At 25.3% G+C, this 20,351-nt stretch overlaps 2 protein-coding genes across 4 annotated transcripts in view; one reads left to right on the top strand and one right to left on the bottom strand.

Moving 5' to 3' along the window:
• Positions 1–1,352, top strand: part of LOC117174589 (transcription termination factor 2) — a 52,631-nt gene extending 51,279 nt beyond the window's left edge. The window contains exon 11 of the mRNA XM_033363820.1: positions 1,024–1,352. Coding sequence (XP_033219711.1) covers positions 1,024–1,168 — 145 coding nt within the window. The 3' untranslated portion in view covers positions 1,169–1,352. The remainder of the gene's footprint in view (positions 1–1,023) is intronic.
• Positions 1,353–3,504: 2,152 nt separating this feature from the next.
• The window catches only part of LOC117174504 (cationic amino acid transporter 2), a 52,055-nt gene continuing 35,208 nt past the window's right edge, over positions 3,505–20,351 (bottom strand). For 2 of the 3 annotated variants that reach the window (XM_033363680.1, XM_033363679.1), the window contains 4 exons: positions 15,919–16,067; positions 9,607–9,773; positions 9,431–9,539; positions 3,505–3,834 (listed from right to left, as the gene is read on the bottom strand). In XM_033363680.1, the coding sequence (XP_033219571.1) occupies positions 3,716–3,834; positions 9,431–9,539; positions 9,607–9,773; positions 15,919–16,067 (544 nt within the window). In that variant the 3' untranslated portion in view covers positions 3,505–3,715. Of the gene's footprint in view, positions 3,835–8,695; positions 8,733–9,430; positions 9,540–9,606; positions 9,774–15,918; positions 16,068–20,351 lie in introns of all 3 variants that reach the window. The other variant, XM_033363682.1, reaches the window with a different exon arrangement.

Here is a 20,351-nt window from a genome sequence, read left to right as displayed (position 1 = left end):
TCAAACCGAAAATATGAATTTTTAACTAAAAAGTTTATTAGAAGTTTATTTTTCTACCAAAGTGTTGCATTTTCAAGCCAAAAAGACGAATTTTCTACAAAAAATTTCAATTTTTAACCAAAAAGTTAATTAAAATTTTATTTTTCTACCATAATGTTGCATCTTCAAGCCAAAAAGACGAATTTTCTACAAAACAGTTCAATTTTCAACCCGAAAATATGAGTTTTTAACTAAAAAGTTTATTAGAAATTTATTAGAAGTTTATTTTTCTACCAAAGTGTTGCATTTTTAAGCCAAAAAGACGAATTTTCTACAAAACAGTTAATTTTCAAACCGAAAATATGAATTTTTAACTAAAAAGTTTATTAGAAGTTTATTTTTCTACCAAAATGTTGCATTTTCAAGCCAAAAAGACGAATTTTCTACAAAAAAATTTCAATTTCTAACCAAAAAGTTAATTAGAATTTTATTTTTCTACCATAATGTTGCATTTTCAAGCCAAAAAGACGAATTTTCTACAAAACAGTTCAATTCTCAACCCGGACATATGAATTTTTAATCAAAAAGTTAATTAGAATTTTATTTTTCTACCAAATTGTTGAATTTTCAAGCCAAAAAGACGAATTTTCTACAAAACAGTTCAATTTTCAACCCGAAATTATTGAATATTGAAAATCACAATGTAGATTTATATTTTTAGAATTGAATCTATATCTTTGAACTCCACATGATTAATCAAAGTTAAAAATTCTAAATTTTGCAGTTTATCTGCATTTAATGTAAAATTGTTCAATTGAATAGTGTTAGTACCTATCATTTTATACGTTTTTATTTTTACTGTGCATTTGAATACAACATTTTCTATTTAAAAAAACTTTTATATTTCAATTTTAAGAATTTAAAATTCAAAACTTCTAATTTGTGTGCTTTAATTTATAGTTTAGTTTTTATTACTTCAAATGGAATTGCGTTTTTAATCAGTAGGAAAATGGGATTAGGCGAAATACATTTTTTTTTTGCTAGGTTTATGTGCAACGAAACAATCGAACAAAGGGTCAGACAATTGCAGGAAAAGAAGCTAAATCTTGCTGAAGATATCTTCACTGGTCACAGGAGGACTTCGAACAAACTCAGTCTCGAAGATCTTAAAAGTATTTTCGAAATGTGAAGATTACAATTCGAGTGAGGACAGAATAAGTTTTGTATTTTTAATACATTTTTAATACGCTGACATTTAAATATAAGATTGTTAATATAGGAAAATACTCTTATACTAAGGGAGAACGGATAAATTCTCTGATTACAGTCCTTTTTTCTAAACTGTAATTCAGAAAATATTATGTAAGTATTTATAAAAGAAATCACCTGTACTATTTCTTCTTTTAAGCCTTTATCGCAATGAACCAAAATGTTTATATTTTATCAGAGGTTGAGTTTTCTTCAGATTTTTAAAAAAATTAAGCTATCAATGATCTTAGATCGGTCTTGAAAAAAAAATTAAAATATTTCTTTGATGGAAGCCCTCTTGATAAATTTCACAAGGTCTGTAAAAGTATTATGTATATATTTATTTGAGAATAGATGTTGAATCGAAAAAAGAGTTTCGTGATTTATTTCGTAAAATTGTGAAATGAGTTTTGAAAATATTTGCATGAATATTATTGATTAACTGCTTATTTTATAAAATAACAAAAAATACAACTTTCAGGTTCTTGTGCTTGTAAGACGTTCCAAAAGAAAAATACTTAGGGGCCGTCAGCAAACTACTTGCATTTTTAATCGAAAAAGATTTTCTACAGATTAATTAAAAAAAAAACACACACATTTTTTCAGGACAGTTACATTTTCAACAACAATGTTCATTTTTAACCTATAAAGATTAATTTTTAATCTAAAAGACGAATTTTTCTTAAAACTAAAAAGGATGAAATTAAATTAGTTGAATATTCAATCACTAAAAGTGCATTTAAAACTAAATGGTCGAATTTTCAAACAAAAAATATTAAAATTCTACCAGAAATGGTTGAATTTTAACACAAAATTTTGATTTTGAAACAAAAAAAGTTAATTTTTAATCATGTAACATGATTTTTCTACCCTAAAAGATAAATTTTATCACAAAAAGATGAAGTTTCAGTCAAGCCAGGTGAATTTTAAACGTAATGATTGATTTCTAAACTTAAAAAAAATATATATTTTGTTTAAACAAAAAAAAAATTTTTTTAACTAAGAATGGAATCTTCCAATATTCAGTACAAAAGATTAATTTTCAACAAACGAAAAAAAACGAATTTTCAATCAGTTAAATTTAAGCAAAAAATTTTAATTTTGAATTCCTCAATAAAAAACATGAATTTTCATAAAAAAAGTTTAATTTTCTAACTTAAAATATATATTTTTCACAAAATATATAAATTTTCTACCCAAAAGTTGGATTTTCAACTTATAAAGAAAAAATTGTTGACCTAAACTGAAATAGTTAAATATTTAGATAAAAAATTAAGTTTTAATGTAAAAAGAACTGTGTTTCCACATAAAAAGATGAATTTTTAAACAAACATCATTAAATTTTAATTAAAGTAGTTTAACCAAATGGTTCAATTATCATAAAAAAAATATGGATTTCCAACTTAAAAAAAAAACTTTTTGAACTAGGAATATAATTCGTCAATTTTTCACTAAAAAAATTAATTTTCAACAAAAAATAAAAACAATTTTCAACAAAAAACGAATTCTCGAATTCTCAATAGAAATACTGAATTTTAAACATAAAAGATTAATTTTCTAATCAAAAAGGCATATTTTCAACAAAATTCATGAATATTCTACACGAAAATTGAATGTTCAACTTCTAAAGAATAAATTTCTAACCAAAAATGTAATAGTCAAATTTTCAGTTTAAAAAATGAATTTTTAACAAAAAAAAACTAATTAAAAAAAACGGATTTTTTAACCAATTAGTTACATTTTTTTACCAAAAAGATTAATTTTCACCAAGAAGATTAATGTTTTATCAAAAAGACGAATTATCTACAAAAATTTGAATAGTAATAGTTTAACCAAACAGTTCAATTTTCAAATAAAAATATAAATTTTTATCGAAAAAGTTAATTAGTTTAGTAGCTTAATTTTCTACCAAATTTGTTTAATTTTCAAGCCAAAAAGACGATTTTTATACAAATAAAATAAATTTTCAACTAAAATTTTGAATCTTTCACAACAAAAAAAAGTTAATTTTCTAAAAACTAATCGAACGCAAAACGAAGTAGTTGATTTTTCAACAACAAAATAATGGAATTCTTATCTAAATAGTAGAATCCTTAACTAAAACCGATTAATTAACAACCAAAAATTTTCATTTTTAATCAAAAAAAGATGATTTTTCAACCAAAACTTTGCGAAATTCGCAAATTTCTGTCAAAAATTTCATCAGGAATTTAAATTTGATCTATGTTCGTAATGTTACTTCACCCCCCCCCCCCCCCCCCCCCCCCCCCCCCTAATAAATTGATAACGTAGTTTATAGACGGCCACTTGGAATTTAACAGTAGCTTAAAAAATTATTTAAGTAAAAATCGTTTTCACTAGTCGATTTTGATATACTCTATACCATAACTGATCTTGGATCACAGTTTTTAAATATATATCCGACAGTCATGTGTTTATAAATCTCCGAAAAGTTCGGTGATTCGTGAGAAAATAGAGGTGGTGCTGGTCACGTAAACTTAGGTGAGTCTACGTTTTTTCTTCCATCCAAGCGAATAGATTTCATTGAAATTTTTCTTACAGAAATGTCGCTATGCCTGACTCCGTAGAAGAAATAAATGAGAAGACCTGTAATAATGTCAATTTTAAAATGTAAATTGTTATTAATATGTTATTATTTATTTATGTTAACTTCTGAGTTTAAAAGTTTTTAATTACCCTTTCCGGCATACATTTTTCAGGGAAACGAGTTTTCATGAAAATTGGTACATAGGAATTTTTGGGGTCGCTGATTACGAACCTGAACTCAGATTTTGATAATTCAAAATGGCGGGTCCAATATGGCGGCTAACGTTTGGCATATTTTTTATTTTTTTCTGAAAATTGGTATACGGGGGTTTTTGGGATCACTGATCACGAATCTGAACTCAGATTTAGAAAATTCAAAATGGTGGATCCAAAATTGTTTTTTGAAGGTTGCCACAGACAGGGGGACGTTGATCTTGAATCTGTATTCAAAGTGACAAATATTTAGAATATTAAGGTTTGAAAAAATATACACCTACTCACCTAAAACATGGACTAGTACCAATTTTCTGAATTTTCAAAATCTAAATTCAGATTCGCGATCAGTGACTCCAACAATCCTTGTACACTAATTTTTAAAAAAATCCAGAAAACTTTATTATTTTGACCGCCATATTGTATCCGTCATTTGGGATTTTCAAAGTCTAATTTCAGATTCGTGATCAGCGACCCCGAAAACCTCTGTATACCAATTTTCAGAAAAAAATCCAAAAATATTCCAAGTTTCGGGCGCCATCTTGGATCCACTATTAAAAATTTTTTAAATCTGACTTAATTTTCGTGATCACTGACCCCAAAAACCCTTGTATACCAATTTTCAGATAAAATCCAAAAATATTCCCAATTTCGGCAGCTATATTGCATACGCCATTTTTAATTTTCAAAATCTGAGTCCAGATTCGTATTTATAGACCCCAAAAACCCTTAAGCACCCATTTTCATAAGGATATAATGCAAAGTTTTTTCAATAATAAATTTTTTCAACAAAAAAGGCTTTTTTCATCTTTGTTTATAAATATTAACAAATTATTTTAAAAATTTAGACCCTTCGCACAAAAATTTTGCCGCAAAGGGTTAATAGAAATTTCAATGTTAACCCGATTACTTAGGACAAATACTAATTGAAGGAAAATAAAAAAATTGGCCTCAGCTAGGATTTGAACCGGGACCGCCACCACCCATGAGTCGAGCGTTAACTAGTTAAATTTTTCAAAAATTATTTGTCCAAAGTAATCGGTTTAATATTGCAATTTTTATTATTATTTAAAAATATTTGAGAATAGATGTGGAATTACCGGATACTTAACACTTTTTTAATTTGTATAATTATTCTAGGGACCATACTTAAATTATGTAACAGATCAAGGGGGGGAGGGGGAGATATTTTGTTACGAATTTTTAAGACAGAGGGGGGGGGGTCCTCCACGCATGTACGTAATGTTTGTAAGTTTGCAAAAACTTTCTCAAGAATATTATCTTTTTAGTTGTGAATTTTATTATTAGGTTGAAAATTTAACGATTTTCCTAAAAAGATATCTTTTTTTGAATACAAATTAAACTAAGCAATTATTTTTCGAATTAACACTAGTTTTTAAAAAATATTGTCTTTGATTTGCAAGTTCATAGTTTTTAGTATAAATATTGCATCTTTTTTGGATAGCAATCTTTTGGAATGAAAATTCAAGTTTTTTTTTTAAATTTGTCTTTTTAATTTAAAAATTCACCTGTTTCAGTAAAATGTTTATTTTTTTGAACAAAAATGCAACTGTTTGGTCGAAAAACGAACAATCTTGTTAAAAACTGAAATCTACTTTGGATAAAAATCTAACTATTAAATTTTTTTTATTTATCTGTTTTACAAGAAATGTCAGTTGTTTTGTTCAAAATTTAACTATTTCGTAGAAAATTCAGTTTTCGTTTAAATTTAATACTTTGGTGTTTAAATTTAATACTTTAGTGTTGAAAAGAAAACTGAAATTTTTCTGGGTAGAATTTAGACTATTTAAAAAAAATTTGTAATTAAAATTTAATTTGGTTTAAGAGAATTTTCATGTTTCATCTTTCTTGGATAAAAATACAACTATTTCGTAGAGAATTTATTTATTTTGTTATAAATTTATCCTTTTTGGTTGAAAATATTCGTCTTTTTAAATTGAAAATTCAATTTTTTCGTTAAAAATTATTTTTGGTTAAAAAATAATATTTTGATCTTAAAAAATTAACTGGAATCTTTTTTGGATGAAAAGAAAAATGATTTTTCTGCAAATTAAACTATTTTTTATGAAAACTGTTTTTTTAGTAAAAATTTGCGTATTTTCAGAGAAATTTAATTAAAAAGTTAAAAAGTTTTTAACAGTTAAAAACTTTATTAAAAAGTCTTTTTTGCTTGAGTATTCAGCGATTTTTTAAAAAGATTTTATTGAATCACTTTGTTAAAAAATCATTTTTTTATAAAAAATTTATATTTTGAGTTGAAAATTCATCTCTTTAGTTGAAATTTGGAATATTTTGTTGAAAATTAATCATTTTTAATTAAAAATGCAAGTACTTGGGTAAAAGTTCAACAAAATTGTTAAACATTTATTTTTTCTATTGAAGACTTATAACTTGTTTGAAAAATTAACTGTTTACGGGAAAATCTTTTTTTTTTTGTTTAAAATTAATTTTGTAATTGAAAATGTAACTTTTCCAGTATTTTAAGATGATAAATTTTGTTAAATATTCTCCTTTTTCGGTAAAAAATAAATTTCTCTCTTTGAAATTTCATTTTTGTTGAGTAAAAATGTATCAGTTTCATGGAAAATTAATTTTTTGCTGCAAAGTCCTGGTTTTTGTTAAAAAATTTAATTTTTGTAGAGAAAATTCGTCTTTTGTCTTAAAGATTTAACAATTTAGATTAATTTTTATTTCTTTCTTGAGTGAAAAATCTTTATTTGTTTAACAATGCTACATTTTTGTTGGAAATTTATATTTCTATGTTGAAATTGCAACTATTATGTTAAAGATTTAATTATTTTGTTGGAAATTCAAGCATTTTGTTAAAAAGTCATCTTTTATAGTAGGTGATACATTTTTTGTTTAAAATAAATTAATAAATTTGCAAATTTTCAATTTATTCCTGAAAAATATAGTTTTATTCCTTTAATGAAAGATACTATGTTAAACATATTACAAGATTAAAATGCAGGTATTTGAATGTTAATTTCCCGGTCAATTCAAAGTGACATTTATATTTTGCGCAAAACGCAAACATTTCTTTTTATTTAAGACGTTCATTCTAAATATTCTATAATACAACAGAGAAAAACATTACAAAATAAATTTTGAAGAAAATACTTCAATTCATCTCTATAAAATATCGATTTTGTACCAAAAATATAATAATTTTACGTTCAGTTAAAAAAAATGTTACAAAAAAAAGAAGTTTTCAACAAAATAGTTCAATTTTCCACTAAAATGATGAATTTTTAAATAAAATTATGAATCTTCAACAGGTATAGGTAAATTTTTAATGAAAAAAAAAGAATTTTCAAATAATTTAAACAATAATTCTACTAGCAATAACTAGAAAAACATTTCTGGAAACCAAAAATTACGTACAGTAACCGGGTGGCCGCTGGACCGGAAAAAACCGGGAAATGACATTTAATTTTTTTTTGACCAGGAATTTTACAAATTTGTAGAAGAAAAATCTGTCCAGGTTCGATTTCAACAGTTTTTAAGTAATGAGTTGAATTTTTATGTTTTTTTAATTATACTATTATTTAGCTTACAATACGGAATTCAAATTTTTTTTACATTACAAATTGTCCATTAAAAATTTTTATTTTTAAGTTTACATTTTTAATTAAAAGAATTTTTAAATGCTTTCTTAATGACTTGAACAAATAAAAAATAAAAGCGTTTGATGTTGGAAATTTTTGCTAAAAAACATTTTTAATTAAAAAAATAAATAAATTTTTTGTAATTTATCTGTACTTTAAATAATAAAAAGTGAGAAAAAAAACGAATTGACAAAGTCATTTTAAATCAGTTTAAAATTTAAGAATTTTCAGATTTTAACATTAAAACTTAAACGGTTTCAATTTGAAAGGCTTAATCATTACACAAATGTGAACGTGTGACTGAAAGTTAATAAACTATTTTCAACTTAAAAATAACTTCCTAATAATATATTCTTAATTAAAGGATTTTATTTAATTTAAAACATTGTTTCAGTCTAAAATATTCAATTTTTAACCCATTCAATTTGAAATTTTTAATTAAAAAAAAAGATTAATTATTGAATATTTAGCAGTATTTGTATTTTTATTTAAGACAAGTAAATTGAAACTAAATATTTACAAGTAAAGAATCTTTGACTAAATTTTTTGACATAGAAAGCCTGGAATCGTTAAAATTTCGAAGAGTCTTTAAACTTTGAACGTTAAATTGTTGTATTTGAAAAATGCTTAATTTGTAAGTAGAATTTTTAAATTTTGATGTATAATTTACAAATGAACATTCATATAAAAAATTTGAGTAATTTTAGGAGATATTTAGGAGTTTTAAAAAGATTAAAAATTATGCAAATTTTAGAAATTTTTTTAAAAATATTCTAGAATATTATTTGAAAATTTTGTTTAAATCTTTGAAAAACTTTTTAAATATTCTCTTAAAATAATTTTTCATTTTCCTATGAGTCTTAAGAAAATGTTTATATTCTTTTGAAGCCTTTCACAATTCTTGAAAAGAATATATTTTTTTTGTTTAAAACCTGCGAAAATCTACATTTTGTTTTATATTAGGCTATCATTTCAAGTTTTACATTAAGTTTGAATCTTTTCAAAACTTCTACATATCTTTTAAAATTACTAAAATTTTGCTTAGAAATAATAAATGTTTAATTGTTACTTATACATACCCAGTTGTAAATAAATTTTCTAAATTTGCAGGATTTTCTGAAAATTGTAGACAAACTTCAATTAATTTTGACATATTTAGAAGTTCTGAAAAAAATTCCAAAACAATTTTAAATTTAAAACAAATTTAAAATAACACCTAGATTTCGCAAGATTTTGAAATAAAATTTGGAAGCTTTCCAAGGATGCTTAAACTATTTGAAAAGAAAATAATTGAAATTCTAATGTAAGAAGTGTTCAATTAAAAATTTTGCAATTTTTCAATATTTAATGTTTCTAGCTTAAAATTTTCAAAAATTATATAATTTTGAAAACTTTGAAGTTTATTGATTGATTTTTTAATTTAGAGCATTGAAAATGATAAGTTGGATTTATATTTTTTTATATTGAAATATGTTAGTTCCTTTAATTTTATAAACGTAAATTATTGAGCATTTGAGTACAAAATTTTAAAATTAAAAACTTAAATTTCAATTTTAAAAGTTCAAAATTTAACAGTTCCACTTTGAGTACTTTCATTTGCAGCTCAGTTTTTATTACTTCAAGTGGAACATTTCTTAGCTTTAGAGTTCCATTTTTTAAATTTCATTCACCGTGAAAAATGTTTGCAAACCGGGAAAAGACAGGAAATTTATTTCGTCGATTAAAACGGCCACACTGAGTAAGAGGGGGAAGGAGAGTCTTAGAGAGGGCCTATAATCAGTTAGGTAATTTAATAAATTACAAATTTTACTTACCAACTATCATCCAGACGCCGAAACGCACCCACGTCATTATGTCCAGCATCATCATCAAGTAAACGTTGATTAAAATACTGAGAGCTGGTAAAAATGGCACGAGAGGAACCTAAAATATTTTATAAAACTAAAAAAATTCTTTTTAATTAATGAATAAATTCTGATTAATTACTTACAGAAAATGTGAGTCTTGTTCCAGAAACTGGTTGCAGATATATGCAAAAAAGTACAGTGACTAGAGAAATTATCAGAAAAATCATTGGGACAATGATCCACATTTCGAGATTGTTAATGTCGTGTGTGAATCTGGCGACCAAGGATGTGAAGCAGACACAGAGGATGACTAGAAATAAAAATATTGTGAGTTGTAGTGTAAATTATTTATTTTTCTTTTGGCATGGACAGGGTGTCTACCTCACTTGGAAAACCTGGAAAATCTGGAATTTTCAGGGAATTTTTATTAATTATTGTGGAATTATTGCGTGCTTAATTTTTTTTTATTTACAATTTAAAATGGAATAACACTGATTTCTTACTTGTAAAAGTACCTTTATGTCACTGTCTTTAACTATTTTGTTTTAACTGAAAATTTAACTCTTTTAGTGTGCGAAACTAAAGGTCAAGTTCGTTAGCCACCCATTTTGGATAAAAATTCAAAAAGTGGGCACGTTTTGAATATTTTTCAGACAACTTTTTTCGAAATTCAAAAATTCTCTCTACGATTATTCATAGTATTCAAAAATTCGAACAATTTATCCTAATGACTTTTTTTATAAAATGAAAAATTACCAGAGTTATAGCATTTACAAAATTCCAAAAAAAACGCGAAAATAAACATTTTAAGCCAAATAACGCACGATATGAAAAAAAGTCAAGGGAAGAAAAATGTTGCTTTTTAAATGCCCTACAAGATTATCATAAAAACTTTTTGAATTTTCTCGAAAAATCCAAAATTCAAATTTGGCAGCGTACAAAATAATGAAAAATCCAAAAATTACATTTTTCGGCCAAACTAGGCAAAATACGGTAAAAGATGAGGACACGAAAATTGTGCATTTGAAAAAGATCTACAAATTTGTTATCAACCACTTTTTGATATGTTGTGTAATTTTGGCTTTAATCATGAAAAACATTATTAACAGTAAAAAAAATCTGCCCGCAAAGCGGGTAGATTGTCGTCGCGCGCTACGCGCGCGGTTCGCTTCGCTCGCAAGTTTGAGCGGACCCAGGGCGCGCGACTGTTGGTTCTCGCGCTTCGTACTCGATTATGTATTTATCTTGCGCTACGCGCTCGGTATTTATATTTTCGCACATTCTTGGGCCAACCTTTTAAAATTAAGACTGAAAACATCCACCACTGTAATTTTGTGATTGTGAATTCTCTTTTGTTAAATGAGCCTAATTCGAGAGTTTGAGCGCACCTACGGCGCGCAACTGATAGCAATTGCACTCCGCGCTCGGTCTTTTCATTTCTACCGCATTCGTGCACAGACCTTTTTAAATCAAAGGTCAACGGACCGGAAACTGTAATTTTGTGATTGTGAACTCTCTGTTGTTAAAGCTCTTTAAAGCTTATCGAACACATTCTCATCACGTATCTCGTGCTTCGCACTCGATGTTGTGCAAAATGTAAAATTTTTTTACATTTTTCATGTATCTCTATCTGGAATTGCATATTCAGATATTGCAAAATAAAGCACAAATTGTATTTATCGTAATTATTATAATATTTGTTCCTTATTTTGCTTTAAATTGTATTCTAAGCTGCGTTGAAACATGTATTATTTAAATAAATTTATATCATTACAATTCATAATATGCATAAACATTGAATCATACTAACTCTTATTTCCTTGTTTTTATAATTTTTTTAATTTTTAATCTTGTTTTTTACGCTTAAAGAAAAACTACTACGCATTTGCATATTTTTATTTTGAATGTTATTTTTTACGACTAAAGAAAAAACTACGTATCCTATTACAATTTTTGGATCTTTTTTTGATAAACAAGTTTTGTCTCATTTTTTTCGTAGCTTGTGTCGTTAGTTCAAAAAAATTAAATTTTTTTATTTTTAATGTTTTTTACGACTAAAAACAAAAACTCCAGGGCCCGCAATGTTAGCTTATTCATTTTTTCGTATCTTGCATAGTTTGACCAAAAAATAGAATTTTTGGATTTTTCATTATTACATTATCATAATTTATGATTGAGAAAGTATTCGAATTGTCGGAAATTTCACATCACAGTTTTTTAACGGATCTCCACGCTTCGAGACCACCTGAATCCGAAAATAAGGTTTTTACGATGGCGTCTGTCTGTCTGTTTGGCTGTCCGGCCGTCCGTAAACACGATAACTTTCGAAAAAATGAACAGATCAAATCCATCTTCGGCAAACTTTTTTAAGGTCCTAAAAGAAAGGACGAGTTCGTTAACCAGCCATTTTTCATGAAAATTAAAAAAGTGAGCGCATTTTGAAAATTTCTAAGGCCACTTTTTTCTGAATTTGAAAATTCTATGTACGCACATTTATAGTATTTAAATGGATAAACAATTTATTCTAATGACTTTTTTCGATTAAATAAAAATTCTCAGAGTTATAGCATTTTCAAAATTTTGTGAAACAACCGAAATTCAAAATTTTAACCCAAACGACGCAAGATATGAAAAAATGTGAAGAGAAGAAAAACATTGCTTTTTAAAATCCCTATAAAATTGTCATGACAAATTTTTGGATTTTCTTAGAAAATCCAAAATTCAAATTTTGATTCCCAAAAAAATAATGAAAAATCAAAAAATTCTATTTTATGGTCAAACTATGCAGAATACGAAAAAAGATGAATTAACGAAAATTTAACCCCCCAAAAAATATACGACCAAAAATGCAATAAAATGTTTAACAATAACATTTTTTTCAAAGAATGCGCATTTTTTATTAAACGGGATAATGAAACTACGTTTGTTTTAATATCAATGCATGTTATGAATTGTAATAATATACATTTATGGAAATAATATACGATTTGAGGGACAAATTCAAGTGCGAAGCACGAGATATGTGATGAGAATGTGTTCGTTACAGCCAAATGAGCTTTAACAAAAGAGAATTCGCAATCACCAAATTACTGTTGCCGATGCTTTCACTTTTACTTTTAAAAAGTCTATGAATAAAGATCGAACGCGTGGTGCGAGGTAAATACATTATCGAGCGCGAAGCGCGAGAACCAACAGTCGCGCGCCCTAGGCGCGCTCAAACTTGCGAGCCGCGCGTGCAGCGCATGACGAGGTTATGCCCGTGACGCGGGCAAATTTTTTGTTAGAAAATTGATCATATTGGTAGAAACTATTTAGTGGAAAATTCGTCTCTGTGTTAAAAATTTAAATCTTATGGCTAAAAATGTAAATTTTTGGCTGAAAATTAATTTATTTTGGTTGAGGATTGAACTACTTTGTTAAAAAATCATTTTTAAATACATTCAAATCTTTTTGATTTAAAATAAGTTTTCGAAGTTTAAATATAACTAGTTAGACTTCATCTTTCTTGGTTGAAAATGTTACTATTTAGTTGGAAATACGTTTTATTAGGCTTGAAAATTCATCTCTTTTGTTGAAAAATACACTGTTTTGTAGAAAATTCGTTTTTGCATGACTGAAAATTAATTTTTTTTATTGAGAAGTTAACCATTCCGGTTAAAACTTTAACTATTTTGTTGAAAATAAGATTTTTCTTTGGGTTGGAAAAAAATTTTTTTAACTGAAATGTAATTTTCAGTTAAATATTCAATATTTTTAGTCTGCAATTCGTCCTTTTGTTGAAAATTCAATTATTATACATAAAGATTAATAATTTTAGTTAAAAATTTATCTTTTTGGTTTAAAGTTCAACTATTGCAGTTGAAGATTATTTATTTTACTTAAAAATTCATCATATTAATTTTTTCAACGGAAAAATTTATTATTTGATTTTTGGGTTGACAAGTGATTTTTAGTTAAAAATTCATGTATTTTGTTGTAAATTTGTCTTTTTTGGTAAAAATTAATCTATTTGCTTGAAAATTCAACTATATCAGTTAAAGATTCATCAATTTAGTTAAAATTGCATACCTTTAGTTTTAAAATTAAACTATTTCAGTTTTAAATTAACAGTTTAAGTTGAAAATTATCAGTTTCGTAGAAAATTTGATATTTTTTAGGTGAACATTTATCTATTTCCTTAAAAATTAATGCATTTGTTTAAAAAATGATCTTTTTTGGTATAAAATTATTCTTTTTCTTTAGAATTTCATCTTTTTGGTTAAAAGTTCCAGTATTTCATTATATTATTTACCATTTTAGTTGAAAATTCATCAGTTTGGTTAAAAATAAAATTACTTGGTTCAAAGTTTAAAATCGTTTAAAATCGTTTAAAAATTAATCGATTTTGGTTTAAAATTCAAGTATTTTGTTGAAAATGTTTGTCAGAATTCATCTTTTATTCTAGAAGATTCATCATTTTAATTGAAAATTCATCTCTTTAATTGAAAAATGAGAAATTTTGATGAAAATTAGTATTTTCTTTGACTGAAAATGATTTTTTTTACTGAGAATTTGTTTTTTTGTCGTCAAAAATTATTTTTTTTTAACTGTGAAAATGACTAATCCAGTTAAATATTCCATCACTTAAGTTAAAAAATAATTTCTTCATTTGAACATTAAATTTTTTCAACTGCAAGAATTTCCTATTGAATTTTTGGTTGAAAAAGAATCTTTTTTATTTGAAAATTTGTCTTTTTTGGTAGAAATTAATTTTCTTTGTTAAAAATGATCTTTTTGGGAGAAAATTCAATTATTTTAGTTATGGATTCATAATTTTAGTTGAAAATTTATAGTTTTTCTTTGAGGTTCAACTATTCCAGTTAAAGATTGACCATTATAGTTGAAAATTGTTAAATTGGTTGACATTTTTTTAAAACTGAAAATGTAGGAAACTATCCCAATTGAATATTAAATTATTTTAGTTTCAAATTTATCTCTTTGGTAGAACATTAATTTTTTTAACTGAAAATTTAGATATGTAATTTTTTGTTAACAATTTATCTTGAAATTTATAATCCTTTGATAAAAATTCATATTTTTGGTTTCAAATCAATACTAGTTGAAAATTTGATTTTTTGTTTGAAAATTAATTTTTTTTTAATTGAAAATATAACTATTTAAGTTGAATGTTCCATGATTTTATTTGGTAGTTCATGTATTTTGTTGAAATATCAGACGCATAATATTAGTTGAACATTTATATATATTTTTTTAAATTCAAATATTTCCGTTGAAGTGTCATCATTTTAGCAGAAAATTCACTAATTTGGTTGGAAATTGATCTTTTTTAGTTGAGTATGTAACTATTTTATTGAAAATTGATGTATTTAGTTGAAAATCGTCTTTTTCGGTACAAAATTAATCTTTTTTTTTTTTTTTTTTTAAATAAAATTACTTTGTTGAAAGTTGAACTTTTTGGTTAAAAATGCATCTTTTTGGGCACGATTAGAAAATGTATTTTTTTAGTTCAATATTTTATTATTTGATTCAAAATTGATTTAATTTTCGGAATATTTCACAATTTGGTTAAGATGTCATATTTCTTGTTTAAAAACTTAATTATTTTGTTGAAAATTCGTTTTTTTTTATTGATAAATAAACAACTTTATTAAAATTTGTTTCTTTCTTGAATACCATTTTTTTTGTTTAAAATTCATCTCTTTCTGTAGAAATTTTACCTTTTTAAATTAAAGATGCAAGTGTCTGGATAAAATAATCCGTTTTAGTCGAAAATTAACTGTGTTAAAAACTCAAAAAATTTGTAATTTGTTCTTGGTTGAAAATGTATTTATTTTGTTGAAAATTCATCTATTTTGGTACAAAATCAATTTTTTGGTAAAAAATTAAAATGTTTGTTTGAAAATTCATCTTTTTTAGTTGGAGATTCAAGTATTTTGTAGTAAGTTCGTTTTTGTTGCTTAAGTCTAACCGGTTTTTTAAAATTTTTAATTAAAACATTTGTTTGTTTTGTAAAAATATAAACGATTGCCCTTTATCGCTTAGTTTTTCGTTAGTTTTCGTTGTTAAGAATGAATTTTTTAACTGAAAAATTCAACTATTTTGTTGAATATTCAACTGATTGGTTGAAAATGAACTTTTTTGTTGAAAATTCATATTCTCAGATTAGCAATTCAACTGTTTTATCGAAAATTCGTCTTTTTCGCTTGAAAATTAGAATTCTTAAGTATAGGACATAAAATCATTAATATTATTATTTTCTAATAAAATGTATATGAATATTCTGAGTTTATTGTTTTAAAAAATGCGAAATTTTTTTAAAAACTGGAGATACCTGGAAAAAACCTTGAATTGTCAGGGATTTTTTCCCGGGATTTGAGTAGACAACCTGTGTAAATTATTCGTCTCTCTTTTGGTATGGATTTCAATGACTTTGATTGATATTTTTTTTTTCTTACAGTAGAGAAAAACGAGTGACGTAACAAGTCTAGCTGAAAGCTTCGTTGCATGGGTTGTTTTGTTGGCGTTTATAATCAGCTTTAGGACTGATGAGGCTGTGAGTGCGGTGTTATCGTTTTTCTTCTCGCTCACCTCGCTCTCTTCGTATCTGAAAGATAAATATTACTTATGATTTGTTAAAATAATTCAATTTTAATGCTTTAATTTGAATATTTTAACGTTTTTGTTAACAAGTTACATTTTTGGACTAAAAATTCAACTGTTTTGTTTAAAATTCGTAGTTTTTGCTAGAAAATTCGACAATTTATTAGAAAATTGAAGTATTTGGTGGAAAAATTTCGTATTTTGTTAAAAAATCATATTTTTTTAGATAGAAAATCAATTTTTTTGGTTTCTAATCAAGTGTTGTTAAAAATTCAATAAATTGATAAAAAGCCACATTTCTTGCTTGAAAATTAAACGGTTTCTTTGAAAATTCGTCTTTTTGACTCGAAAATTCAAAAATTTGATTGCAATTTTTGCTGACATAGATTTATTGTTATTAAAAATTCAACTTTTTTCTTAAACATAAATCTTTTTGGTTTCAAACTTCACCTCTTTCCCTAGAAATTTCTTCTTGTTTTTCTTGTTTATTGAAATGCAAATGTCTGGTTCAAAATTAATTTTTTTCGGTAAAGAATTAATTTTTATGTTAAATATGCACATTTTCAGGCTAAAAATTCAACTGCTTTGTAGAAAGTTCCTAGCTTTTTCTCGAAAATTTAACAATTTTGTTTCGTGGAAAAAAGATTCATGAATGTAGTTAGAAATTCGTTTCTTTTTTCTTAAAAATCAATTTTCTTTACTGGAAATGAAATTATTTTGTTGCAATTTCAATTGATTATAATTAAATTTTTTATTGAAAATTCTCATTCTTTTGTTAAAAATTCGTTTTTTTTTATTGAAAATTAATTCCCCTCATTGCAAAATCAGCTGTTCCATTTATTGTTAAAAATTGATCTTTTTTGGGGTTTAAAATTGAACTAATTAGTTAAAAATGTGTAGAAAAGAAAAAATATGAACTAAAAATTATTCAAATAAAATTTGGGGTCAAATCACATACGTTGTTCAAACTATTTATTTAAAAATGCATGTAATTGGTAAAAATGTATATTTTTTATTAGAAAATTAATTATTTTGGTTGAAAATTCAACTATTTTGTTAAAAGTTCAGGTATTTTGTTGAAAATTCGCCTTTACTTGTAGAAAATAATTTTTTTTGCTATAAAATTCAACTATTTGGTTATGAATGTACGCCTTTTGTTGAAAATTCATCTATTGTGGTAGAAAATTATTCATCTTGGTTGCAAGTTCGACTATTTAAAAAAAAATATAAGTATTTTGTTGAAAATTCGTCTTGTAGAAAATAAATCTTCTTGGTTTAAATCCAGCTATTTGGTTAACAATTTCTGTCTTGTTAAAAATACATATTTTGTGGTAGAAAAATAATTTTTTTGGTTGAAAATTCAACTATTTTATTAAAAATTTATATATTTTGTTAAAAATTAATCTTCTTGTTTGAAAATTCATCTTTTTTCGTTGAAAATAAAACGTCTTGGTTTAAAGTTCAACTATTTGCCTACAAATTTATGTCTTTTGTTAAATATTAATCTTTCGTGTTAGACAAATCATCTTCTTGTTTGAACATTCATATTTTTTTCGTTGAAAATAAATATTTTTGCTTTAAAATTCAACTATTTGGTTATAAATTTATGTATTTTGTTAAAAATTCATCTTTTGCCGTAGAAAAATCATCTTATTGGTTGAAAATTCAACTTTTCTGTTAAAAATGTATGTCGTTCGATGAAAATGAATTTTTTGTCGTAGAAAATTAATCCTCTTGGTAGAAAATTTAATTATTTTGTTAAAAATGTATATAATTTGTTGAATTTTTTTTATAGTAAATTAATCTTTTTGTTTGAAAATTCATCTTGTTTCTTTGAAAATAAATCTTCTTGCTTTAAAATTCAACTATTTCGTTATAAATTTATGTATTTTGTTAAAAATTCATCTTTTGCCGTAAAAAAATCATCTTCTTGGTTGAAAATTCAACTTTTTTGTTAAAAATGTATGTCGTTCGATGAAAATGCATTTTTTCCCGTAGAAAATGAATCATCTTGGTTGAAAATTTAAGTATTTTGTTAAAAATGTATATAATTTGTTGAATTTTTTTTATAGTAAATTAATCTTTTTGTTTGAAAATTCATCTTTTTTTCGTTGAAAATAAACCTTCTTTGATTAAAAATCAATTATTCGGCTATAAATTTATGTCTTTTGTTGAAAATTAATCTATTGTAGTAGAGAATTTATTATTTTGGTTGGAAACTCAACTATTTTGACAAAAAATATATGTATTTTGTTGAAAATTCGTCTTGTAGAAAATAAATCTTCTTGGTTTAAAATCCAATTATTTGGTTACTAATTTATGTCTTTTGTTGAAAATTCAACTATTTGGGTAAAAATCTATATATTTTGTTGAAAATGAATCTTTTTAGTATAAAATTAATCTTCTTGTGAAAAAATTCATCTTCATTCGATGAAAATAAATCTTCTTGGTTTAAAATTCAACTATTTGGTTATAAATTTATATATTTTCTTGAAAATTATTCTTTTCTGGTAGAAAATGATTTAGCATTCATAAATATTTTCGGTTGAAGAAAGGATTTATTTGATTTGAAATCATTATACAATTAATCATATTGGTTCAAAATTATTCTTTTTTGGTAGAAAATTAATATTGTTTGAAAATTCACCTATTTCGTTATAAATTTATGTTTTTTGTTGAAAATTCATCTTTTGTGGTAGAAAATTAATCATCTTGGCTGAACATAAAACTGTTTTGTTAAAAATGTATCTATTTTTTCGAAAATTCATCTTTTTTGCTAGAAAATTAAAATCTTAGTTGAATCTTGGTTATAAATTTACGTATCTTCTTGAAAATTCATTTTTTGTTATAGAAAATTAATCTTCTTCATTGAAAACTAATTTTCTTGGTTGAAAAATCATCCCTTTAGTTGGAAAGTTTACATAAAACTTTATTCCAAGTTTGTTTTTTCTAAAGAAAAGGCAATAAGTGCGCGCATCGGACGCACAATGTTCTATAGGGTGGTCCAAAAATGCATGATAAAATTTTTCGCATGCTAGAAGGCAACGATCCCTCTCATTTTTTTCCAAATCCGAAAAAAGAAATTCATGGGAAAAATCACTTTTTTGAGTTTTTAGAATAATTTTTTTGGGTTTGAAAAAATGTGACAGGAAAGTATAGGGGCTTGTAGAGTATTATCCAATGAAGAATTTCATGTATCAGATATGTGGGTTTGACACCCCTAACTGTATTCACATTTTTTTTACTTAAAATTATAAATATTGGTCTCCTAAAAATTATTACTATTAGTCCAGTGGAATATTAATTAATATTTGTTCATAAATTTTCAATTGCTTAAACAAATGGAATTAGTTTAAATGATTAGTTTAAAAAAAAATTTAAATAAAAATTATTATTACAAAAAAACTTTTGAACCCAATGGAATTTGAACCAATATTCAATATTCCAACAAAATCAATATTCCACTAGACCCTCATTAATATTTTTTATTAAAAAAATTCGAAACTTAAATATTTAAACAAATTCAATTTCTTTAAATAATTAAAAATGACTGAACTAATGTTAATAAATATTCCACTAGACCAATAACAATAATTTTTAGGGAAAAAAACGAATAAAAAAATTATTTCATGAAGAATTGACATTCTTTGTTTAAGGGTAGTTTTCAGGTGCCCGTGGGGGTGTGTTAGGGGTGTCAAACCCATATGTCTGAAACATGAAATTCTTCATTGCATAATTCTGTACAAGCCCCTATACTTTCCCTAACATTTTTTCAAACCCTAAAAAATGATTCCAGAAACTCAAAAAAGTGATTTTTCCCATGCATTTTACATGGGAAACTTCAAGTCAAAGCCGGCACCTGTTCAAGTCAAAAAATAATAATTGAGAAGTTCTGGACAAGAAGGCGACAGGCGCTCGAGAACGAGTAAAAGTATTGTCCAGGCTGTGACGTCAGGTATCAAAAGTGAAATTCTAAATTTGAAAAAACCAAAAATATAGTTAGATACCTCTTAAAAAAGGAACCTGAGTCTCCATTCACAGTTTTTCTCTCGGGCTGCAAATTTTCCAGTAAATAAATAAAAACTGACTTTTTTAAATTGAAAAAACCATGTTGTTTCAGATTCCACTCGCCGTAAGTAATCCGTTTATCAACTAATTAACAAATTTCTTTTTGAGTTTTATTCGTGAGCGAGGAAGTTTGAGCTACGACAAACTTCAAGCGAACGAAATTTCCGCCAATGTATTGGTCAACTTTTTGGAAAATCTCAATTCGATTTGATTTTTAGTT

The sequence above is a fragment of the Belonocnema kinseyi genome, chromosome 6 (assembly GCF_010883055.1).
Source record: "Belonocnema kinseyi isolate 2016_QV_RU_SX_M_011 chromosome 6, B_treatae_v1, whole genome shotgun sequence".
In the NCBI taxonomy this organism is placed as follows: Eukaryota; Metazoa; Arthropoda; class Insecta; order Hymenoptera; family Cynipidae; genus Belonocnema; species Belonocnema kinseyi.
Note: the sequence above shows the minus strand (reverse complement) of the source record. Positions and strands in the feature narration are given on the sequence as shown.